The sequence below is a fragment of the Herpailurus yagouaroundi genome, unplaced genomic scaffold (genome assembly GCF_014898765.1).
Source record: "Herpailurus yagouaroundi ecotype Mexico unplaced genomic scaffold, PumYag 185, whole genome shotgun sequence".
NCBI lineage: Eukaryota > Metazoa > Chordata > Mammalia > Carnivora > Felidae > Herpailurus > Herpailurus yagouaroundi.
The window spans coordinates 7,679,345-7,703,209 of NW_024412416.1; the positions used below are offsets into that span (position 1 = coordinate 7,679,345).

Here is a 23,865-nt window from a genome sequence, read left to right on the forward strand (position 1 = left end):
AGCCCTCGTCCCTGGTTAGCATGGGGAAGCTATCGCAGAAACCTCTCATCCTGAAGCTGAGCCTCTCTCTAAACATGATGTCACAGACAAGGAAGTTTCCCTCTGTCTTCACAAATCTGACCCCGCTCCCTACAGATGGAGAGCTCCCAGTGTCCAGATTACTCCACTGTGTTTTGAGCATCACGTGATCCAGGAATGAGGAGGAGAGAGTCTCTGCGCAACCAGCTCAGTCTGTCCCCATCACGTCCCCAACATCCAGCTGTCCATTGTGCCCTTCACATACCTGCCCGTAGCTTTCATGAGAAGATAGGCTTGCTCCTGTCTTGTCTGCAGGTGCGTGCTCACACGCACACACACACGCGCGCGCACGCACACACACACACACACACACACACACACACACACACACTCTAGACAGACGTTATTTCACAGACATTATTATAATCTGGGGTTGATTGAGAAACCTCCATCTGGAGATTTGATCAGGAACACCCACGTCTCTGGATCTCCTAATTCAGTCTATGGCAGCGTGGCCGGAAAGGAGCTGAGCTGTCGTGCAAGTGGCCGCCATTGTCATTCCTCCAGGGCGTTTTTATCCTCTGTAAGACTTGAAGTTACGATAAGGCTGCGAGAACAGCCGTTATTTCCTAAATTTCCACCGAGCCGGTGAAATGAGACCAAAAGTCAATGAGAGAGAGCTGGCAGGCTTGGAAGAATAACGCTCCGCTCCCCGGCCGGGGGGGCCCCCGCCCCCGCCACCCCCGCGGGTATGGTCAAGGCAACCTATAGAATTCCAGCTCCTAGGGTTAGAAGTGGCCCTCTGGTATCCCTTAGCAATGCAGGTTCTGAGAACGCTTTCCCCCCCGCCCCTTTCCCCCCATCCCAGTGACCCTAGTGGCTGTGCCCTTCCCTAGATGAGGCTGTTCTGCTATTCCGTGACAATCCAAGGCCCAAGCCCCTGAATATTTGACTCCCTTCCCTTCCTCGGTTCAGCGGAGGCCGCAGCAAAATGGAGTGTTTCCAGTTTCTCTGACCACGCTTGGTTTTAAGTTAATCCCCTCCTCCCTCTCCTTCCCTTTTGCTGACAATTCGTTTGACGGTTTCCGATAGATCTGTGTCCGTGTACCTCCCTCTTCCCCCACCCCCCTCAAGCCCCCTTTCCGTCTCCCCTCCTAGTTTTGATCTTCTTTGGGGGTTTTGGTTTTTACTTTATTTTGCTTTTTTCTGTTTTTCTGTTCTTTTGTTTTTGTTTTTTATAGGTTTCAGAGAAATTATGTTGAATCCAATAAGCCTTCCCGGACATTCCAAGCCTCTTAACCATGGCATCTATGTTGAGGATGTCAGTGCTTATTTCAGCAAAGGACGTCATGGCTTTTAAAAACTCCTTTTAAGCCTCCCTGTTTTGATGTCACCTTGGTAGGCTGGGCCCTCTGAGAGGTGGGAAGCTCTAGGCGCTGTTCTCTTTGGATCCGGGGATGCTAAGTAGAAACCGCATGAGCCACCGGTGCCCCTGCACCCTTTACCGCCAACGAGATGGGTGTCTTCCCCCATCGGCCACTGGCAGGGTCGCCCTTTCCCTCAGTCATCACTGTGCTCCTTTTTTCCCGGCCTCCGAGGCAGCTCCTGCCGCCAACTTTAGAGCCGATAAAGAGAATTAAAAACCTGTGCACCAAGAACCACCTTTTAAACACACTAGCCATTCTCTTGCTTTACAAAAACAACCCAACCAGCACGAGAAAGCCTGATGGAAGCCCAGCCGTGCTCCGGCCTCACTTACCCTGCCTGGAAGCGTGGGGTCTCCCTGGCTCTCCCTAGGATACCAGGCTGTCCTCTTAGTGACCTCATCGCCCTGCAGCCTCCAGCGGGGAAGAGCGGCTAAGCAGAGGTGGAGACCACGCGCTGAGAGAGGGGGAGCCAGGCCCAAGTGTTGGCACCAGATTAGGTCTCAGAGGAAAGAATGGAAACCAATCATTTTCTATATATATATATATATTTTTGGTTTTTTTGAGGGTTTTTTTTTGGTGGAGAAAACCATACTTTTTTTGGACACATTTTCCCCCTACCTTCCTCTTCTTTCTGGAATGGCTCACAGTGAGTGTGATACTAGAAAACTCCTTGGCCCCTAGATCGGCAGTCCTGACAAGCTTTTGCTGCGGGAGGTCTTGTCCATCAGTTGGCCATCCTGCTAGGACCACAAGGGACCGAGGGAGCCAGGGGCCAAGGCCCTTCCTACAAGTCCCTGATCCCAGGATTGGCTCTCTACCCCCACTCTCACTTACTCTTGACTCTCAGAACTTTCGGAACCCAATGGAATCACCAGTTCAAGGCCAAGATGAACTGAAGGGGAAGAGAAGGAAAAATTGGCTTCCTCCAGCCCCTCTCATGGAAGTGTCATCCTGTTCTCTGGTCAATATATGTGTTTACTTTGCTTGCTTTGACTCATGCCTTACTCCATGGCCACCCTCTCCCAAAGAGGGGGTTTGCTTCCCCCCACCCCCACCATTTTCAGCGTAATCCACTGGGGAGAGTGAAAGGGTAAGGGATGCCTCTCCCCAGCTCTGATAGGAAAGGCACAGTGGTAGAGCCTGAACCTCTCCCAGATTTGCTGCCATGTTGGGCGAGTGGACTTCGGGCTTGGCCCAGGCGCCTCCGTTGTGGGAAGTCAGCACAGGCTGCCCCTTGATGGGACGGCGGAGAGTGTGAAGCAGGGGTCTCCCACGGGGAGCTCCTCGGACAAGATGGTGGTGGCTTTTAACCCCCTAAGTTTTGGGGTGGTGACGCACAGTAATAGAGAATAGTCTCTGCCTTTGGCAAGTTGACGTGGGAAGTAAGAGTCCCGCTTAAGGTTTTCCTTCCTGGGTCCTGTGGATGGTGATTCTTTGTGCCGGGTTCCCAGCCTGATTCTGCAGATGCCTCCATGGGGTTTCAAACCACGAAGCTTTCTAGGTTCTTGGCCCGGATCTGGGGTGGCCTCCCGGACACCGTAGCATCCAGAGTGTCATGTGGGGATTCAGGTTTCCTCCAGGGCCTTGAGATGTGTGTTTATCCAGCTCCTGCCATCTTCCCCGCCACCCTGCCCCCCAACGCTTCGTGTCAGGCTGTTCCCCACCGTGTCCTGCTGACCCTCTGGGCCAGGGCCTCCTCCCGAGTGTGGCTTTAAGGAGTAAGCTTGAGGATGATGTTTTTAATTATTGTAAATCATTACCTCATTTCCAGCCTGCCAGGCTCCATCCACCCCAGCATCCTTTATTCTGCCATTTTCTCACCTTGTGCTATGACAATGGGGCGTTGTATTTCCACAGAGACTTATAGGAGTGTTCAGTGTATAGTTTCTTAATAAACACTTTATTTTCTAATGAAATGACTGCATCAGACCTCTTATTTGGCAATTCTGCAAAGAATGTTAAAGATCCAGAAATTCTCACATTTCCCGCCACACCTATTCAATTGTTACTCTTTTAAAGAAGTTTCTTAGCTCAGTCCTGTTTACAAAAGTGTCTGTAATCTGTTGCACTGGTGGTTTTCATCGAGACTCCTCCAGATAGGTCAAATCCATCTAGTGAACTGTTTCCTCGTCCTATCAAGGAAGAATTAGAGGCACAGAGAGGTCTAGTGGTTCACCCAGGGTCACACAGCACAAGAAGCAGAGGCCAGGTTCAAACCTGACTCCTCCAGACACTGCTCAAGCCCCCGAGACCCTTACCTCCTTGGTGTCTGGGAGACTGCTCTGTTTCCTGAGCAGCCGAGGCTTATCGAGATCGTTTCTTCAGAGCTGATGTGTAACAGGTTTGGGGAGTAGAACCGAGGGACCCTCGAACCAGTAAGTCGATAGGATTTTCCCTCACATGGAGCCGGTTTGTACCTTCCCTGGGTCTTGAGGACGTGACCTTGCCAGAGGAGGACTGGGCTCTGGGCTTACAGGCTAGTCTGCTTATCCTTCAGGGACACCCTATCCACACACCCGCACGCACACCCTCAGGTGGGCTCTTGTGGGCTGCGGGAAGTGGGAGGCAGTCATGGGGGTCCTGCCGAGAGTACAATGCATGAGTGAGCTGGGCACGGCTGTGTGCCCTGGGCTCCTGGCTTTACCCAGCTGGAAGGGGTTGCCATGTCTTCTGTAACTTACAACATCTTCTACCTAGGTGGAGGGACTCTGTATGCAGGACATCTGGGGCAAGAGTGGAAGACAGGGACTGAGGAAATGTTCCTGGGTGGGATTGGACCTTTCACTGGGCCTCAGCAGGCTCTGTTGGAGCTCGCCTCCTTAGCAGGTAACAGTGAGACAGGTAGAGCAAGGTGGGTGAGCTCAAGACGGAGGTCCAACAGGGACCTCCTGACCCTCATTGATTTAATCTGTTTAAATTGAGTTTGAGCTCCCCCCAGCCTGACCCCAAATGGAAGTTCCTCTCCTCTAGAACGGCCTGGGGAGGGCATTGCCCCAGCCCTGCATTCCCTTGTCCTCGGTGGTCCCAGGTCTGGAACTGGGATCGCCGAGGGGCGGTGCTATTGGGGAAAACTTCCATTTTTAGCAAGAGAGATCTGACCTTTGCTTTGGTCTAATACATGGAGCCTTGGATGCTTGGGAGAGGAGGTGATGGATGGAAATGGCCCCTGAGAAGAGGGGGGGGACCAGCACACAGCTCAGAGGGAGGGGTGCCACCAGCCTGTGAAGGGAGGGCTGTTCCAGCACAGCAGGAGGCAAGAGGAAAGATGAGGGATTAGAGGTTTGGGGGGCAGCAAAGGGCAGGAGGGCTGGTCTGGTGGCTTCTATTTTGCCTACGAGGTGCAAGGCCAGGCCTTGTGCTGGGAGTGAGATCTGAGGAGAGCTGAAAAGTCTAAAGAGCCAGGGAGAGCAACGTTTAGTGCCCAGGACTCCGTTTTCCTGCTGGGCCCCGAAGTCCCAGACGTTTACTGCGGTGTTAGAGCCTCCGCGGCAGTTAGAGCTGGTGCAGGGCAGCCCCGGAGAGCACCGCTCAGCCCAGAAGGATGCTGCCTTGGACAGGCTTCGTGCGGGGAGGCTCCGGGGACCAGCAAGGCCTTCCGGGTTTGGAATCTTCCCCGTGGGATTTCACAGTGGTTTTCCTGAACCTCGGCGTACGTTTTGGTCCCGTGGTTCAGGTCCACAGCTGACGCAGGCCATGAAGCCTGTGTGTTTGCCGGGGGCTAGACGGATCTTTGTTCTGGAAGGGGGTGTTTGAGGAGCAACGGTTCTGAACCGTACTCTCTGGGGCCTGGAGAGCAGGAAACTCGCTGTGTCTTTCAAGACAGTGGTGAAAACGGGGGGTAGGGCCCTCCAGGGACATGCTCTGGAGAGGCCTGGAGCCTTTCACAAGGGCTACATGGCCAGATCCTGGAACTGGCTGCCAAGCGCCAAAGAATGGGCCCACCTGTGGGACGTTAACAACAACTGTATGTCCCTTCTGCAGACCCGCTCACAGCCAGGCACATTTTACCCCGGAAGAAGCGGACACTCAGAAAGTAACCAGCCCTGGTTTTCACAGCTGGTGGCCGGCAGAACCAGGGCTGACAGGAGGCCTCCTGGACTTCGCAGTGTGCTCCACAGAGCAGCCTGTCTGTTGCTTCTGGAAGGCCGCAGTCCTGGGGGAGTTGCACAGCCACCCCTCCCGAGGTGAACAAGTCTTCCAGGGCTCTCCGAGGCTAGATGCCATCCTCCCTAAGCTCCTCCTGGCACCTCTCAAACACGGTGATTTTAAAGACTCCCCAGAAAAGAATATCTGGGGAGTTTTTTCTTTATCCCATTCTAGCATTTTGTGACCCCGGGCACCCGAAAGCGTGGTTGGTCTTAGGTCTAAGGTGAATGATCTGGCTCGCATTTGGCAAGATTCCCAGACGGACGATGGTGGCATCTTTGATGTTGGGGGAGGGCTTATTGGGTGAGACACCCCATTCTCAGGATGGTGGGTGAGGCTGCCCACGTCTGGGCAAGTGTGAGCAGCTCTGGACAGGAAGGTGGTGGAAGGAAGGAAGATCCTTGCCTGACTCTTCCCGTCCGTATTCGAACTTTCTTGTCCCACTCAAAAGACGTCCCGGTGTGTCGAAACTCAGCCACATGTTTCTTACCCGGGAAAAGAACCGACGCGAAGCGCGTGTAATGCGGAAGCCAAGAATCTGGCCTCTGGGCTGCCCTGGCTCTTCCCTCTTGTGTGGGAATTCCTTCCGCCAAGCTTACAGCAGCCACGTCCTCACCGCCACCTCTCAGCCACAGGTGTGACCTCAGCACAGGTGGGACTGTGCTCCCCTCACATGGATGCCTCTCCTGCCCGGGCCTGGTGTCCACAGGCCGAGCCCAGGCACGAGCAGAGACTCCCGCGTCTCTGACACAGTAGCGAGGGGGCCAGAGGGGCTTTGATGGCATGGAGGCTGGACAAGAGCAGGTGGGTCAATGCAGCCACGCCAGACGTGGATCAGGCGGGGGGCCTTCATTCTTCGGGGTGCAGGGAGCCTGAGCTCCGGGTAGACTCCTGCATTGCTGCTGCAGTGGTTCTGGAAGGGAGAGAGAAATAGGGGAGGAGGGGGGAGGCGCTGGGGGGGGGTGCAGATGCAGGCTGCTCTGGGGAGGACAGGAATGGAGAGCAACTCTGGCGTGTGACAGTGGAGAAGGTGACGGGGCAGCAAGGAGCAAAGGACGGACGGGGAGCCTGGTTTGCAACCAGATTGTCCACGGGGCCTGGGGCTACCCACCCCCCCCCCCTCCACCCTTCAGTGGGGCCGATGTAGGCAAAGCCCACGTTTGCCTTGAGGCTCCGGCTCTGCCCTTTGCCGTTAGAAATCCTGTGACCACACCCCCCTTCCCACCTTCCGCAAAACCTCAGCCTGGATCTGACACCACTCTCAGAGCTAAGTGACACTCCTGGTTCAACCCTACTCGAACCCCAAAGTGAGTTGAAGGAGATGAGCTTGCTGGCAAGAGATAAAGGTCCCCTGTCTGCTTTTTTGGGAGGTGGTTCGAAAATTCCATCAGGATTCTGAGATCTATTTAGGTAGGATTTTAATCCCAATTCTTCCTTTTCGGTGGGTGGCTCATCAAGGAACCCAGGGGTCCCCTTGGAATTAAAGCTCTGCTTGCTCAGGGAGATTTCTGCATGGGGGATGAGGTCTGTGGCCTCTCTGTACTTTCGTCCCCGTCCATCAGGACACTTCCCCTCCATCACCAGATATCTGGGTGTAGACCTCTGAAGGCTAAGTCGTCTTTCCGCACCGTGCTGGGTTCGAGGTGGATGGCAGTGTGTGGCTCGAGTGTTCTGTGTGCTCCCGGGCGGGGGACGGTGATTGCTGGGGAGGAGGAGGAGGTATGGGGACCGGCCTCGGATAAGGCCCGCGGGCTGCCCTAAACAAGGAACAGGCAGGCGGGAGGGTCTCTGAGGATCCCACATCCCGCAGGGACGTACAGGATGCTGCTGGCTCGGATTCTGTGCCAAAGGCCTCCAGCCCAAGGCAAGGCTCAGTCCGTGCGGGTGCACTCTGAGAAGGAATTTGGAACTATTTGGGGGAGAGGGGAGAGGCAGGATTACCCAGTTCCCAGAGAACAGCCCAGAGCCGCAGAGAGGTCCCGGCCGAGGGCCTCGGTGACACTTCCCAAGCCTAGCAAACAGGAGACACGTGAGCTTTCTGCACATGACCAACGCCACCCTGAGCGGCTCAGGGTCATGGTTTTTTTCCCTGTGACCCTCTCTGCAAACAGGAGCTGCCAGAGGCCTCTCTGAAGTAGAGGAATTTAACTTGGACTTGGCTGAGAGCAGAGAGAGGGGTACCCGGCGTAGCAGGAATGGAGCGTGGCTCTTCTGAGAGGCAGAGAGGCTGAGCACGTCTCCCCACGCCCCTGTCAGAGCATTGTCAAGTGATAATCAGGGTTTGGAGTGATGGCCGACACTCCCCACTCAGCAGTGGAAAGGGTTTGAAGACCAAGGAGCGAGCCAGCCCAAGGTGTGAATGAGTTCCAGGGTGGCGCTCTCTCGTTTTGGCCTCGTCACAGTTCGGGGGGCAGGGCGTCCTGTCAGCTCGGATACTCCCCCTACCCCACCCGCCCTGGCCAAGCCTGACTCTGGTGAGTGACGCCCGAGGCCTTGGTGGCCAGTAGTGGCACCCAGGCTGCCTTCGTGACTCTCTTCCCTCCTCAGTTTCTGCGGCCCGCGAGCTGTTACCACGGCAGCGGCGTGAACCTGGGTTCCCCCTTTGCGGGCCTCAGTGGAGCTGTTGGCCTGTCTCCCTTGAAAAGACACAGGCTTCCCCCCTTTGTCCCCACGTTCGTCCTGCAGTGAGAAGGGCAGGGACCTTTCTTTCCCCAGAAAGGTGATTTCCTTGCTGTCAAATGTGGCCGGGTGACACTTCTTTTATAGAGCTCTGAAATGCCACCTCCTTTTACTCTGAAGCTGACACCAGTTGTGGTCTGTTTTGGTCCTTGGGTCATTGTTTTGAAATTGTGACACCGTGTTCTTTACTCTGCAAGGCTTGCGACAGCCTTTGGCCAAAGGTCGTGCTATCCTGACTCCCAAATGGACCTCTCAGGGGAAAGAGAGGGTGTGGGGCTGCGGGAAGGGGTCACAGGTGCTCTAAAGGGAAGGAGGTGCGTCTGTAGTCTGTGATGTGGCTCTCTAATTGGCTGAACAGGCCTGGGGTAATATTTACTTCACCCAGCCAAGGTTCTTGGGGGTATCGGGAACACATGCCATGGAAAGTCCTTGAGTTTGAAGCTGAGAAGGTTTAGATCCCTAACACAGGAGACCTCCGGACCTACAAGACTTCTCTCATTCCTAGTCTTTATCAGCATGGGCTGGACAGGCTGTCCCCAAGATCTGCCCTCCTGCTGCCAAAGTCAAGAAGGGGCAAGTCCTAAAGTCTGTGTCCCCTGGGCCATCCAATGTGGGTGTTCCTCCCAGACCCTCCTTCAGACAATCTCAGGGAGAAAGAAAATTCCAGAATGCAGGCTAGTTGCTGAGTCCAGCCTGTCTATTCTATATACACTGGAGTGTTAGCCTTCTCTTGCTCTTAGTTCTGAGAGAAAACTCACATAACAGCCTGAGGGGAAATCTCACAGCAATTTTTGTCATGAGCCACGGTCTCTACAAGCTCAGTCTGGCCAAGAGGTCACATCCAGGATCCGTGTCTCTGGCAGCTCTTATCTGAGGGCCACAGCTTTGGACTGAAGCCTTTCACTTCAGAGGGAGCCAGATGCTGAGCGGGCCAGTGAGAACCTCAGTCCGTTCTTTCCCACAGTCAGTGGGAGCAGAGAAGGCATCACAAATATAGAATAGATTCTGAGAATGTCCTTCTTGGGAGAATTTAAATTCTGAGTCCATGTTTGAATGACTCATGGAATCCTTCCATCTTTATGGCTGTCGGTTTGGCATTTTTGCTACCATAACAGGCAATTGCCACGGGTTACCTCTGTTACCAAAGGGCCAATATCGTCATGAAGAAGACCAGAATAACCCACTGTGTATTTTCAGGATGGCGTTTTTGGCCATCTTAGTTGCTTCAGAGGGTCACTCCCTTGACCAACTATTGTCTCATGTGAATTGACCGGTTTTTTTGGGCAAAACTTCAGTCTCTGCAATATGACTCTCTCTCAATTTGAGTCCTCAGTGTTCAGAGAAACCTTTTCCTCTTACTCCAGTTATTAGGTAAATGGTGTAATAAACAATGTCGTCAGGATCAAGTGCGCTCCTTTCCATTGGCTGCAACAATGCTTTCCTAAGAGCCCATCAAATAACTTTGGAGAATGTTACATGGTATAGCCAATGTCTTACAGATTCATAGTACACATTAGGATATAAAAGCCTCTGAGAAGTCCTCCTTTAAATAAACCTTTTTGTCCTACCACTTTCCCAATCTAATTGAACATAGACTTCTCTTAATACCTACCAATAGATTGACACACACACACTTTAGGTACCACCGAGTTATGGTGTGGTCACAGCTTTTTTTTTTTTTTTTTTTAAAGAAGAATGAAGTAGGATGTTAACCACTGACCTTATATCACGATGAACAACCACACCCCAATACCTTTGCCCGGCTATGGTGTCCGTCCCTACTTCTGCCCTCTGCCCTGTATAGAGGCAACAATGAATCTGGGAGCTGTTGGATAGGTGCTCTTGTGAAGCAGGAAACCTTCACTGTGGTATCTCAGAAGAAAATGGTAAGTCATTTCACATAAGCGTTTAAGACTTCAGCACTAACCCTGGCTGCGCTCCCGGGCTGGTGGAGGTGACATCATCTAGGGGTAGTACCCAGAATTGAAGATGTAAATGACTTGGGGTAAGTTACCTTTCCGTGTTCCGCATCTCTCTCTCAACTTGCTAATCCTCAGATAAAAGACTCTACTAGACGGGTGCCCCAAATGCCATATCCCCGTGAATCGCTATTGTCTCCTGGTGGGGGACATCTTCTGGTTCTTGGGGTCACCTCCCTCTGCTGAATGTCTTGGTGTATCACATGTGAAGAATACCTCTGCCCCCCGCCCCGAAAGGCTGGGGGGCTTGAAAGCAAGGGGAGGGAAGTAGAGAGAGAAATGGCTGCCCCTTTGCCTGAGGGTTGGTGGATTTCTTTGGATGAGGAAGGAAGCAGATGCTTGGGGGTTAATAGACCCTCTCTGTCACAGTTGGACGGGGCCAAGCGGGAGTTCTCGGCAAGATTTTCCGACTTTGATCTCAAGAAGGCAGCTCTGCCTAACAAATAGTCTGAAATGTCAAAGAATAAATGTTAAAGCTTGAGGGGTCGTTCTCTGGGGAGTTGCCTGGGCTGGCTGGGGAGGGAGGGGAGGAGGGAGAGAGGGACACAGCAGAATCCTTCACATAAAGATTCCGACTTGGTTTTGTGATATTTAAGAAAAAAGAAAACTCTGAATTATTTATAGCACAGAAGATGGAAGCAGGCTGTAGAGAAGTGGCCAGGCTTAAGACGGTGGTTCATGTTCCATTATTTATCTGCCCCAGCCTTGAACTGGCAAAACTTGCCTCGTTAGTGACGTGCCACTGACCTCTCCTTGAATTACTTATTATTAGTATTACTCGTATTACTATTACTATTATTATATTAATTTAAAAAATTCAAGTCCTTTGACATGGGAGTTGGGGGGAGGCAATTTCTAGAAACAGTTGTTGCAAAAAGCAGGAGTTATCTCTTCCTCTTGAGGGGTCTCCAACATGTCCTTCACCGCCTCTTTCCACACCCACCAACGTGCATAGTGCTCCTGGGTGGGTGTGAAGCATCTTGGTTTGGGCCTGGCTTCCAGTTGGCCATGTTGCTATTATTTCATCATGGCGGATATATCTCCTGATACGTTCCGTTTGCAAAATGGAGGCAATGATCATATGCCTTTTCTGGGTATGCTGGGGAAGTGAATGATGCCCTGTGTTTAGAACACCTCAGTGCCTGGGTAGGGGTGGAGGGCAGAGAAAATAGCATCAATGTTATGTGAGGGGGGTAAAAAGGAATTAGAAGAAATTTAAAAAGGGAAAATCAGAAGTGATGGACTAGTGTTAAAGCTGGAAAGAATGAAGTCTTTTCATCTGCTTATTTTGGACAGTGATGTTGTTTAGATGTTTAAAAAAGTGCTTCTGGTTGCTAATCACATCCTGATTCTATAGCGTGGGTAATTGAAATCCACTGATAATCTCAGAATTGCAGTTAAATTAAAAATGACAAGCTTCAGATGCTCTGCCTTCTCCCTCCACAAATAATACAAATGTGCTCTCGGCCCCTGTGCCTCCCAATTGTTCTGCACACCCTGGACATTCTCAGAGACGCGAACAAATGGAATGGGTTTTTGACAGGTTGGGGATGTTGAGGTGAAGCTAGTCCAAGTACAAACTGATCATAGGTAAGCCTCCAAGCATCACTGTGTTTACTATGTATTACTTTTATTGAAAATACTAATACTCCTGCTGTTTTTTCTAGACTTGTCTTTTCCCCACCTAGAAGAACCCAGGGAACATTTTGCAGCTAAAATGTCACAGTGACACTCCTGTTATAAAACTCTGAAAATGTACTTATTTTTATACCCGGTAACTTACTCTACCTCTCAGAAAGATCTTCCAAATATTTTTCCTCCACTGCCTGCTTTCGGTGATGTAGAAGTGTGACCAGCATTGTTGCTGTAGGGCAGTGGTTCTCAGACCCCTTGGGCTTGGGACCCATTTACAATCTTAAAAATTATGAGGACCTTAAAGAGCTTTTGCATGTGGGTTAAATCCATCTCTGTTTATTGCAGTGGAAACCAGAACTGAGCAAGATCTTTTTTTTTTTTTAATTTTTTTTTTCAACGTTTATTTATTTTTGGGACAGAGAGAGACAGAGCATGAACAGGGGAGGGGCAGAGAGAGAGGAAGACACAGAATCAGAAACAGGCTCCAGGCTCTGAGCCATCAACCCAGAACCTGACGCGGGGCTGGAACTCACGGACCGCGAGATCGTGACCTGGCTGAAGTCGGACGCTTAACCGACTGCGCCACCCAGGCGCCCCGCAGAATTGAGCAAGATCTTAAAAACACAAGCACACGCACACATCCCACTTAGCCATCAGGTGATGTCATCACGTAGCAGGAAGCCACTGGAAAAACGCCACATATACCTGTAAGAAAATGAGAGGGGAAAAAAATGCATAGACCATCTCAGTAGACCTTAGGCTTTAAACCTTCCTAGGAAAATAGTTTTAACACATGGCTCTCCTGATAAGGTCTTGGGGCTACCAGAAGTCTCTGGACCACATTTTGAGACCGGCTGCTGTAGGGAAACTGAGGCCCAAGCAGCTTCTCAGATCTAGTCTGGGTCCCTTTGTTGTCAGTGAACGATACCAGTCAGGCTCTTTGCTCCAAGTGTGGGGCTACCGTCAGAACCCCATTTCTTCATGCAGATACCACTGACGATGCAGATACTCAGTTGCTAGGAATACGGGAAATACACGGGAAGGAATTCATCTATTCTGAAGAAAACCGAGAGACAGATGTTTGCTTGCTCTGGAGAAGGAGCATGGGCTTGCTGTAGCAGTAAGCATGATGGGCTGATTGAAGACACTCATCACGAATAGGGTTTTAAAATCCTGATGGTAAAAGAGGGTGGAATGAATGGCATGGGATGAAGGAAATTTACAATCAACACCTTGTAGGTCAGAAGCCCAAACATGTGTATTCTAGCCCTCCAAGTGCATCACATTTGGATTTGTCTAAGGAACGTGTGGGACTCAGCAGTGTTCTACCAGGACCCATAGGAGTGTCTGTTTTAAGTTTAGAGACCCTGCCCCCTCCCTCACACTCCTGACCTGGAAAGTTCTGGTAGAGGGAGATAGGACTGTGAAGTGCATGACATCTTAGGGACCGTTGGGTTAATCCTGTGCACATCTCAGGGAGTCCTGGACGCGTGGCGCTGTTTTTCCCGTCTCTTGTCATTTGTACCTTCGTACCCCAGATTTGTCTTTCATACTGCAGGGACCGAGAACTGCTCGCAGCTTGTTCTGAGATGCTCTTTGACACCAGTACCGACAGTCCTCTCCAGGAGAATAGGGCCTTTCGAGAATATTTCTGAGGTCACGAGCAGATGGTTCGTTGATTCGCCCTTCAAACACATACTGGGCATCTGCTCAATGCCATGCACTCTGCCACTGAGTGAAGGAGTCATGTTTCCTACCCTCAAGAACTTTGTAGTCTAGTGAAGTCAGTCTTTCTCAAAGACTGGTAGTGACCTGTTGCCCAGGGGACACACGTGGAGACAGTTTTGGGTGTCACTACTGAAGGCAGGCATTACTGAGAACCCCTAAAAGTTACGTGACCCAAAATGGCAGTCGTGCCAAGGTGGAGAAACCCAGTCTAGTATGAAGATAGAAGGCTACCTCTTAGTCTTGGCTAAGAAGGACCCCATACTTTTCAGGACCTTCCTACAGCTGCCACGAGTCCAAGGGCCATGGAAAGTGACCACCTGGAGCCTGGGCCTTATTCCCCTTCTAGGTGCAGTTGCCTAAACCAGAATTGCTCAGCAAAATGGCTCTTAGCTCACTTCTGTGCCATGTGCAGACCTCTCCATTGGTCTGTTCTCCTAAGGATGGGTTGCACTCCAGACATATGTACTGCCGAGCCCAAGCGTTGGCCAAGGGGGCTGGCTGCTGTTTAGGGCAGAGGGGAGTATGATTGTGGCATGGTTCAGGCTAGGTGGGGCCCTTTGGTTGTGGGAAGGAGAAGGAGAGCAGGCTGGGGCCAAGTCTCTGGCACAACCTGTCCCAACTCACAACTCCAAGGAGCCTGAGACACCTACATTCTTACCTTGCCCTTCAAATCATTCCGAAAATACATTTAACAGGGTAGGAGGATAGGATGTACTATATTTAACAGCATGTTGGCTTGACTTACAACTTTCAAATCTTCAGATCTGTGAGATACGGGCTTCAATAATTCTCTTGTTCCTGGTCCTGCAAATGTAAGGGGCAGGCCTGGTGCAGACTAGTGAATAATTATGAAGCAATATGATGAAATTATGCATGAGATAAACATAGGGGAGGGACACTTCATTTTTCAGTGCAGCTCTTAAAAATACTGGATCTTGACATCTGTTTGCAGCTGTATAAATAGAAACGGCAGTTCAAGGAACCCCACAATTAGGGTGATGAGTTGAGACTTCCAATGTCCCATTGTTTAAAGAGATGTCTCTCTCTTCGAGCCTTGGGAAGCCTAATCCCTTTGCCCCATGGCCTTTTGGCAGCCTCAGGCTGTTGGAGGTGGGCATTCTGCCTGCTGGGCCATCTCCACGCTGGGGCAGTGCTCAGGTGGTGTCATGCCCTTGTCAGGTTGCCATGGAGACTGATCTCGAGGTCCTCACGATTAATTGGTATTTATTGGGGATCTGCAGTTTTCTAGATGCTGTGACCAGCACTGTACAGGAGAGAGAGAAAGGCCGCACCCCCCCCCCCCATTTTGCATTGTTGAGAGGGTATCATTCTGTAACGGAGAGGTAAAGACCCAGGAGAAATTGAATAGGAAGGATATATTTTTTCTTCTAATAACACTGTGGGGTTTTTTTTCTGATTACGAAAGTAATTTATATTCACAGTAGAAAATTTGTTGAAATACAGAAAAGCACACAAACACATAAATTATCCACCATCCCATCACCCAGAGACAACACTGTTAACATTTTAGCTTTCTGCCTTCTAATCTTTTTTATGTACTTATTTAATTATTTAACGAAATCAAATCATTCTATGTGCATGTGCGTGCACATGCATTATTTGCTACTTTCTTTTTTATAAGATCGCATGTGCCATTTAAACAATATTTTGCAATATGAAAATTTTGTATAAGCCATATATTCACATGGTTCCAAACACACACACACACACACACACACACACACACAGGCACATGAATATTCATAGCAGCACTTTTAAAAATACCTAAAAGGTAGAAACAACCCAGATACCTCTGAACTGGCAGATGGATAAACAAAATGTGGCATATACATAGAATGGAATATTATGCAGTATGGAAAAGGAATAAAGTACAGGGGTACCTGGGTGGCTCATTCGGTTAGGCATCCAACTTCAGCTCGGGTCACGATCTCACCATCTGTGGGTTTGAGCCCCGCGTCGAGCTCTGTGCTGACAGCTCAGAGCCTGGAGCCTGCTTTGGATTCTGTGTCTCCCTCTCTCCCTGCCCCTCCCCTGCTCACGCTCTGTCTCTCTTTCTCAAAAATAAATAAACATTAAAAAAAATTTTTTTTAAAAAGGAATGAAGTGCTGACACATGCTACAATATTAATAAATTTCAAATACATGATGTTAAGGGACAGAAGCCAGACTCAAAAGATCCCATTTTGAATGAGGCCATTGGTATGAAACATCCCGAAGAGGCAAAGCTTTAGAGAGAAAAAGTAGATTAGTGGTTGTGTAGGGCTGGGGTTGAGAATTGGAAGTAACTATAAATGGACCCAAGAGATCTTATTGGGGTGATGAAGATGTCCTAACGCTGGATTTTGGTGGCTGTGCCACTTGGTAGATTTACTAAAAATTGTTGAATTGTACATTAAAATGGGTGGATTTGGGGCCTCTGGCTGGCTCAGTCATGGAGTTTGTGACTCTTGATCTTGGGGTTGTAAGTTTAAACCCCACATTGGGTGTAGAAATTACTTAAAAAATGAAATCTTTAAAAATAAAATAAAATGGGTGAATTTTGTGGGAGGTCAATAATGCCTCAATCAAGTTTACATATATAATGTAGTAAATATACATGTAAAACAAAGTATATGTAAGTATATAACATATAAAATAAGTGTATAAAGTATATTTATACAAAATAAAGTTTATATGTAGATATTCTCTACCTCAATATTATTGATACATATATCAATAACATATGTATTGATATATTGATATATAATAGTATATATGTTGATATGTAATATTGAGGTAGAGGATACCTCTCTCTGTATAAACTTTATTTTATATAAATATGCTACATGCATTTATTTTATATATTATATACTTATACTTTATTTTACATACATATTTACTGTATTATATATAAGGTTGAGGTACTATTTACACATCTGTTGAGGTATTAATAACATATGTATCAATTGAAGATATATATATATATATCAATAATATTGAGGTAAACAATACATATATCTTGGAAGTACCTGGGTGGCTCAGTCAGTTAAGTGTCCAACTTCAGCTCAGGTCATGATCTTGTGGTTCGTGAGTTCGAGCCCCACGTCGGGCTCTGTGCTGACAGCTCAGAGCCTGGAGCCTGCTTCGGATTCTGTGTCTCCCTCTGTCTCTCTCTGCCCCTCTCCCGCTCTTGTCCGTGTCTCTCAAAAATGAAGAAATGTTAAAACAATTTTTAAAAATTTTTTTTCAACGTTTATTTATTTTTGGGACAGAGAGAGACAGAGCATGAACGGGGGAGGGGCAGAGAGAGAGGGAGACACAGAATCGGAAACAGGCTCCAGGCTCTGAGCCATCAGCCCAGAGCCCGACGCGGGGGTGGAACTCACGGACCGCGAGATCGTGACCTGGCTGAAGTCGGACGCTTAACCGACTGCGCCACCCAGGCGCCCCTAAAACAATTTTTAAAAATACATGTATCTTAACAATATTGAGGCAATTAATACCTCAATAAAGTTTATATATATAAATTTTAATCTACATCTTTATGTCAATATGTGTATCAGTACCTATCGGTCTATCTAATGGTGAGAGTTCCCCTTCCTATACCTGTCCCCCATCTGTAGACTCTTCCTATTGCCACTATCACCACATAGGTAACCGCTGAGTGTCATTATCAATTATGTATGAATAACCATCTGTTAACAACTCTGAAATATGTTCTTGTTCTTCCTCCATATTTGCAGTATATCATACATATCATTCTACACTTTTTGGTTTCCCCCTGCCAGTTTCTTGAAGGAAACCTTATTCTTTTTCTAGAAATAAATACTATTCCGTTGTATCGGTGTATCAAATTGATTTAATTTCTTCACAGTATTTTCTCTTACAACTAACTGCGATGCCTTGAACCTAAATATAATATTAATACAGGACCAAATAATCCCAATAGGCTATTGGATCCGTCTGATTTGTATATGCAGCCCATATGTGTACTGTCAGTTGTAATATATGAGAATGGGGTGCCCCACAACCTCAATAAATAGTGGGTCATGGCAGGATTTTTAATGGCTGGATAATGTTTCACTTTGTGGATATGCCGTATTTATTTCATTTATCCCCGATATTTGGAAGCTAGGATTCTTCTGTTTTATTTATTCAGTTCTTAGTGAATAAGAGAGCATGTGTTTCAGAACTTTTGGTAGCGAGGCTGAACGAGGGGAAGGGTGAAGGCAGCCCCCCAGCAGGGCACTGTGCGTCACAGCATCACTGCCTTGTGGCCCATGGCAGATACCCCTGGGTATGTAAATACCCAGCCGGTACCCAGCAAATGATCTTTCCAGACAGCTGTCTTCTTGTAACAGAGAGTTGACATAGGAAGAGCCATCTCTTTCTGAAACATGATGGCTTAAAATCCCAGGATGCAAATTTAGTGAACACAGGGGTCATTGGTCATTCCCTTTTCCCAGGTGACTTCTGAGTGCTGCCCACACTCCCATCGTGTTCTTCCCCAAAATGCTCTTCTGGTCAGAGCCTTACCAACTTTTAGGGCTGGGGTTCTGAGCTGCACAGTTCAGAAATGTTAATGGGATTCTGAGTGAAGCTTCTAATCTCATATGTCATACAGATGGCTAACCAAGCGTGGCACTTTGACTTTCTCAAGGTCAGGGTGAGGGTTGGGAGGCAGTACCCATGTATCCTGACCTCCTGCCCTGGCCTTTAAGCAGGAGGCCTCCTGGGAACACACTGAGTGGGACATGACAGTAGAGATTGAAAGCGGCTGTAAAAAGGCCACAGACAGTTCAGAGCGAGGCATTTCCAGCCAACCCGTTGATCTGGGCACTAGGCAGAGGAGGGGCCCAAACTGGAGAGAAGTCAACGCGTTGGAGCAAATTCAAGGAAATAGCAACAGGAAATACGGAGGGGTGGAGATTGATCATAAGATTATCCAAATCTGCAGCCTTTTTGCTCAAACGGTAGGTATGTTTTCGCTCTTGCAGCTCTCAGTGGTGACAGCAAAGCCCATGCTGGGCTTCCAACATGCCATCTCCTCTTTTTCTAAAAGGGTCCTTAGTGTCCTTGCAGGGGTGGGCATGGGACAGAAACTGACAAGTAGGAGAAATTTGCCCTCCCTTCTGAATTCCTGGGCTCTTGTCTGCTGGAGATGAAGTCCTAGGGGCAGAGAAGGTCCATCGACAGCACAGCAGATGATACAGAAGAAATACAAATATGTGGGGGCACAGACGAGCGTAAGGGGGTGGTTATTAAGGATCGAGATCTGGTAGCAACAGGGAAGGGGAAAAAAAAAAAAAACCTGAGCTTGGGAGGAGCATTGAAGTCGAACCAACAAGTGCAATTAGGTTTGTGTCACTTCCTACAGCCCAGGCAAGCTGTTCATTGGTCATCTGTCAGAGGTGGCTGCCAAGATGCCATGTGTATTCCAGGATCCCTGGGTGTTGGTCCTTTCTATCTGCCAGGCTGAAGGAGGGACAGTGGATGCCAGCCCTGGATGCCCGCTCAGGCATGTGTGGCCCACCATATGAGGCTCTCTGGCATCCTCTCGGAAGCCAAGGTAGCTGGGAATCAAGGAAGCACAGGATGGGAAGGAATTCGGAGAGACTTCCAAGCTCCCTCCCTGCGATGGGATTGCAAAGAAGCAGTTGCGGGCAGTTGGAGCAGGCGTTAGCTGTTGATGGCCAGGCCAGAGGGAGGCCAGTGGCCTTTCATCGCTCATTCTGTCCAGCCAAGCCCTTGGCAGGACCCGCCCCAGCTCCGGAAACAGGGGCCCTCGGGGCGCCACGGTGCCCAGCCAGGAAGCGGCCCTGCCTTGCAGCCGCTTCGAATGTGCTCTGCTCCCGCCCGCCTAACTTCTCCCTCCCCTTCCTCAGTTCCCGCTACAGCTGGCATGCCAGTGTGCAGACTGTTAATGCTTCGGAGCCCGGCACGGTGGGTGCTTGATAAATAGTTGTTCATTTTTCCAAAGTTACTCGCGAAGGCATTAATTAAATACTCCTTTCCTTTTTAAAGATCTCCCAGCAAAGAGCGCTTTCACTTTCTCTGGAAGTGCGCCCATACAGCCACCTGAGGTTTCTTATGCCTCAGTGACACACACTCCCTTAATGATGTTCAGTGATTTAATGAGCGCGATTATTTACTGATGGAAACTTCACGCAAAGGGTGGGGCTGCGCATCAGGGTTGCAAAGATGAGTCACGTGTGGTTGCAGCTTCATGGAGAGGTGGCTGTGCACGACGCAGTCGTACATGACCTTGTGATCAATATGTGTGTGTTTGGGCTCCCTGGAATTGCAGAATCCTGTGCGGAGCCGTATCTGGCGGGATAAGTGATCACCCTCTTCGTTCTTAGCAAGATGGCTAAGGGTGAGGGAGCTCAGATAAGCTTTGGTCAGACTGTGAAGGGCTTTTGAGGTTCACCGGCATCGAGTGAGGACTAAGAAAAAGCCGTTTGATTTGGGCATCAGGAGATCACTGTGAAATTGTGACGGGTGGGTCTCGGGGTGAGGTGATAAGGGTGCAAAGCCTTGAGAAATGAGTAAGCAGATGAAGAATGGTAGACAGCATGAGTAGTGAACTACCCGTGAGTCTGGTAATGAAGGAGAACACGGGAGAAATTTCCAGGGGGAAGAGATAGGGTCCCTAAGTGCTTTTCATTAATGTGGGGGGATGCTTTTTATTAGGATAGGGGGAACCTTATCCTGTAGATGAGAGGTCAGCAGGAAGGAGAGACTTAAAGTACCCAACAGAGGTAGGTACTAGTTGGGCAATATTCAAAAAGTAGATGGAAAAAGCTGAGGACAAAAGCTTGGGTAGAGGGATTAACCGTGGAAAAAAGAACTCCATCTAAGACCAGAGGGAAAGCTAAAAATGAAGGAAGTAAAACTGCGGGGAGGCAATTGAGGGAATTTCTATTTCCTTAGCGAGGTAGAAAACAAAGGCATTCAGGACCGAGTTGGTTTATAGCGGGGGTAGTTTTTCTGTTGTCCCCTTGGAAGGAAGTTCTGGGTCGCCCTTGTTGGGAAGGGGACCCAGATATTGATGAACTTTAATTCAGAAGGGGGGCAAACACTACCTGTTTTCACTGCAGTGAGTTTTGGCCGATCTCAGTTTCTCTGCCCTTTTGACTTTGCCTGCATCAAAGCCAAATTTTGGGTCTGCTCCTCACTTTGCCTAGAAGGGTGCAGCCAGGGAAACGCAGCAGGCGACATCCTTCATCCGTTCCCACCCTCCCGGGAGCGTGACTTGACCCCAGACAACGATCCCTCCTTCAGGTGTCCCAGAGATTGAGCGAGTCCCACACCTTGCCTCTTCCTAGCTGTTACCCTTGAAGAGGTTCATGGGGCCCACCTAACTGCAACGTAGTTGAGGACTTGCCAGTTGAAGAAATGGCCCTTTTCGTTGGCGTCTGTGGTTTAATGGGTTAATGCGGTGATCGAGCCTGAGCCTGAGCGTAGAGTCTCAGGTTGAGTTGGATTTCAGGAGAGGTGGAGAACTCGAGGTTCTGATGTTCAATAATGTTGACGTTCTTGAGTGTGCCGATGGGATCTATGCAACTCAGAGCTGTGATTTCCTTCCTGCTGGCCCTGCCCTGGTTTCATAACTAGCACATCTGCCTGGGTTTCAGAATTAGGTTCTGCTGAAGCTGCCGCCACCTTGCCTGGTACTCTATCTCCAGTCCTCCCTCAGTGTTTTCAGGGTCACAGGACCCTAGGTAATAACGATGATAAACCCCACCAAGGCACCCACTGATCTATTCGACTAATAGGTGTTGAGCTACTGGGGTACAACAGTACTGATGGAGACCCCAAGGAGTCTTAGCTTTTGCACAGCTGGTTTTCCACTGGGGAGCCCAGATGATAAGCAGATAGATAAATGAGTCGGTAAGACCCTTTTCCAATGGCAGCCCTGCTGTGCGATGCATGAAAATTAAAACAACATCCCGGGATAGAAGTGACCCCTTTCAGTCGAATGGCTACAGAGTGGGCACTCAGGGACAAGTAGTGGCTGCTGTCAGGCTCTAAAGTGTCATCTAGCTTGAAATGTGTGAGGTGAGAAGGAAGGGCAGGAGAGGACAGTGGAGGGGTGGGTGGGTGCAGGAGGAGGGCTGGTGATGAGATCAGGGGTAGGCAGGATCAGATCCCGTAGCAACCATAGAGCAAGCTTGCTTTTCATTCTAAACTCAGATTTGATGTAGGGGAGGGATATGAAGTTTCCTTCTTTGCTTTTTATTAAAGGTGACCCTGGCCGGCTGACCGTGTTCCAGAGTGGGGGATTTGGGATGGGAGTGAGGGGCGGGGGGAGAATGGAAGCTCAGATAGGGGCCCATCACCTGGATGAGAGGCCATCGTGGCTTGGATGAGGGTGAAGGTGTCAGGATGGGAAGACGGGGATGGGGACAGATTTTAGACATGTTTGGCGGCTGCAGTCGACAGGATTTATTGATGGCCATTGGTGGCATGTGGGAGAGAGCCGTCAAGGAAAACTGGTGGCTTGGGGGGCTTGTGTCACGGAGTGAAAAGGAGTGCCATTTATACCCAGGAAGGCCCTGAAAAGGGCGGGTGCTGGGGTGAAACGCATGATTTCTCTTTCGGCCGTGCCACACGTGAAAGACCAAGCAGAGAGGGTGGGGAGGGATTCGGACAACGAGGATGACTTCACAAGCCAGATGACAGCTGAGCATCCTTCGAGCCCCACCCCACACATTCGTTCCCCTCCCCCACTGTGTGTCCAAGGATGTCTGGGGACGGGGAGGCTGAGATTGTCTTGCGCTTCTTGTGAAAACGTCAGAGTCCCTGCTTTTACCAGGCTGGGTGACATTACAAGATCTGCATGGATCACTGATCTGAATCTTCATCCCCAATACGTGAAACATGCCTTTTGTTAAATGTTTTACGCTCAGAACATCACGCATACGTGAACTTTGTGTGCCGAGAGTGGCTTTTGCGATAGTTTTGATATTGTGTGATAGCAGCACAAAGCAGGAAATACAGAATCTTAGACGTTTCTGTTCTGACAAGTCCTCCAGCCACCCTGCCGACGGGCCACACCCATGCTACCAGGCTCCCCTTCCTTCTCTCTCGAGGTGTCCTCCCAGGGAAATCCAGTCACCACGCTTCAGTGTCCAGAGCAATGTCATTACTTCCTTGCTCGACATGGGGCCTGTTTCTGCATTTACGGAGATGAATTCATGTGCTCCGCTAGGTGATACGCATCTACTTCCGGTCCGGTCTCCAGCAGGCTGGAGAACGAGTACGAGCTTCCGACGTCTCTGTCTTCTTTCATGATGTCTGAGAGGCAAAGGAAGCAGTAAGAAGATTTATTTCTCACTCACGTGAAGTGTGTCAGTCCTCCTGAAAGGATAGAGTGACTGCATTTAGATTCGATGTGAACGTTTACTTCCTCTGAGCTAACCCAGTAGTGACATAGCCACTACCATGTGCTGAGAGCTCCTTTTGCTCGAGCCTGCTTTCCATACGTGGTCTCATTAAATCTTACAACAATGCCATGGTAGAAGTGCTCCTATCAGCCCATTTCACAGATGAGGTAATCAAGGCTCAAAACGGTAACACAGCTAGTGGCAACGGAGCCTGGGTTTGAGTCAAGCCCAACCTCTTAATGACGTCATACAACCTCCCACAGGGAGGGTGCCGCCAGTTGAAATGCTTCCTCTGTGGGACTGTGGTCACCAGGGTGATGGAGATCTCGATGATGATAATGAAGATGGCGGTGACAGTGACACTTAATGACGCTCGCCTGATTTAGGTACTGTAATGTACACATACCGAGACACTTATACTCAACACGCTTCTTGTTTTTTTAATGTTTCTTTTTGAGAGAGTGAGCGAGCAGGGGAGGGGCAGAGGATCCAAACTGTCCCCAAGCTGACAGCGTAGAGCCCGATGCGGGGCTCGAACCCACGAACCTCGAGATCGTGACCTGAGCTGAAGTTGGACGCTTAACCAACTGAACCACCCAGGCACCTCTATACTCAACCCACTTCTATGAGGCAGGAATTGTGATTATTATGTCCTTATTTTATTTTATTTTTTTTTTAACAGATGAAGAAACCAACAGCCGGAGAGTTAAGTAACTTTCCCAAGGTCACAGAACAAAATGATAGACATAGACTGAATCTGATCCCAGGCAGTCTGGTTCCATAGGTTGTGTCCAGCATTGTTGGCCAGAGCCAGTTTGGTTAAGGAGGCCATAAAAGCCACCACTATGCCTCAGGGACAGGAGA

General features: G+C 49.4%; 1 protein-coding gene across 6 annotated transcripts in view; it reads left to right on the plus strand.

The window, feature by feature from the left end:
• NTRK3 (neurotrophic receptor tyrosine kinase 3) overlaps positions 1-23,865 on the plus strand; it is a 398,556-nt gene that overhangs the window by 280,320 nt on the left and 94,371 nt on the right. For 2 of the 6 annotated variants that reach the window (XM_040493716.1, XM_040493717.1), the window contains one exon: positions 1,260-3,361. The exons of the other annotated variants lie outside the window; for them this stretch is intronic. In XM_040493716.1, coding sequence (XP_040349650.1) covers positions 1,260-1,378 — 119 coding nt within the window. In that variant the 3' untranslated portion in view covers positions 1,379-3,361. Of the gene's footprint in view, positions 1-1,259; positions 3,362-23,865 lie in introns of those variants that run through there. 6 annotated transcript variants of the gene reach the window in all.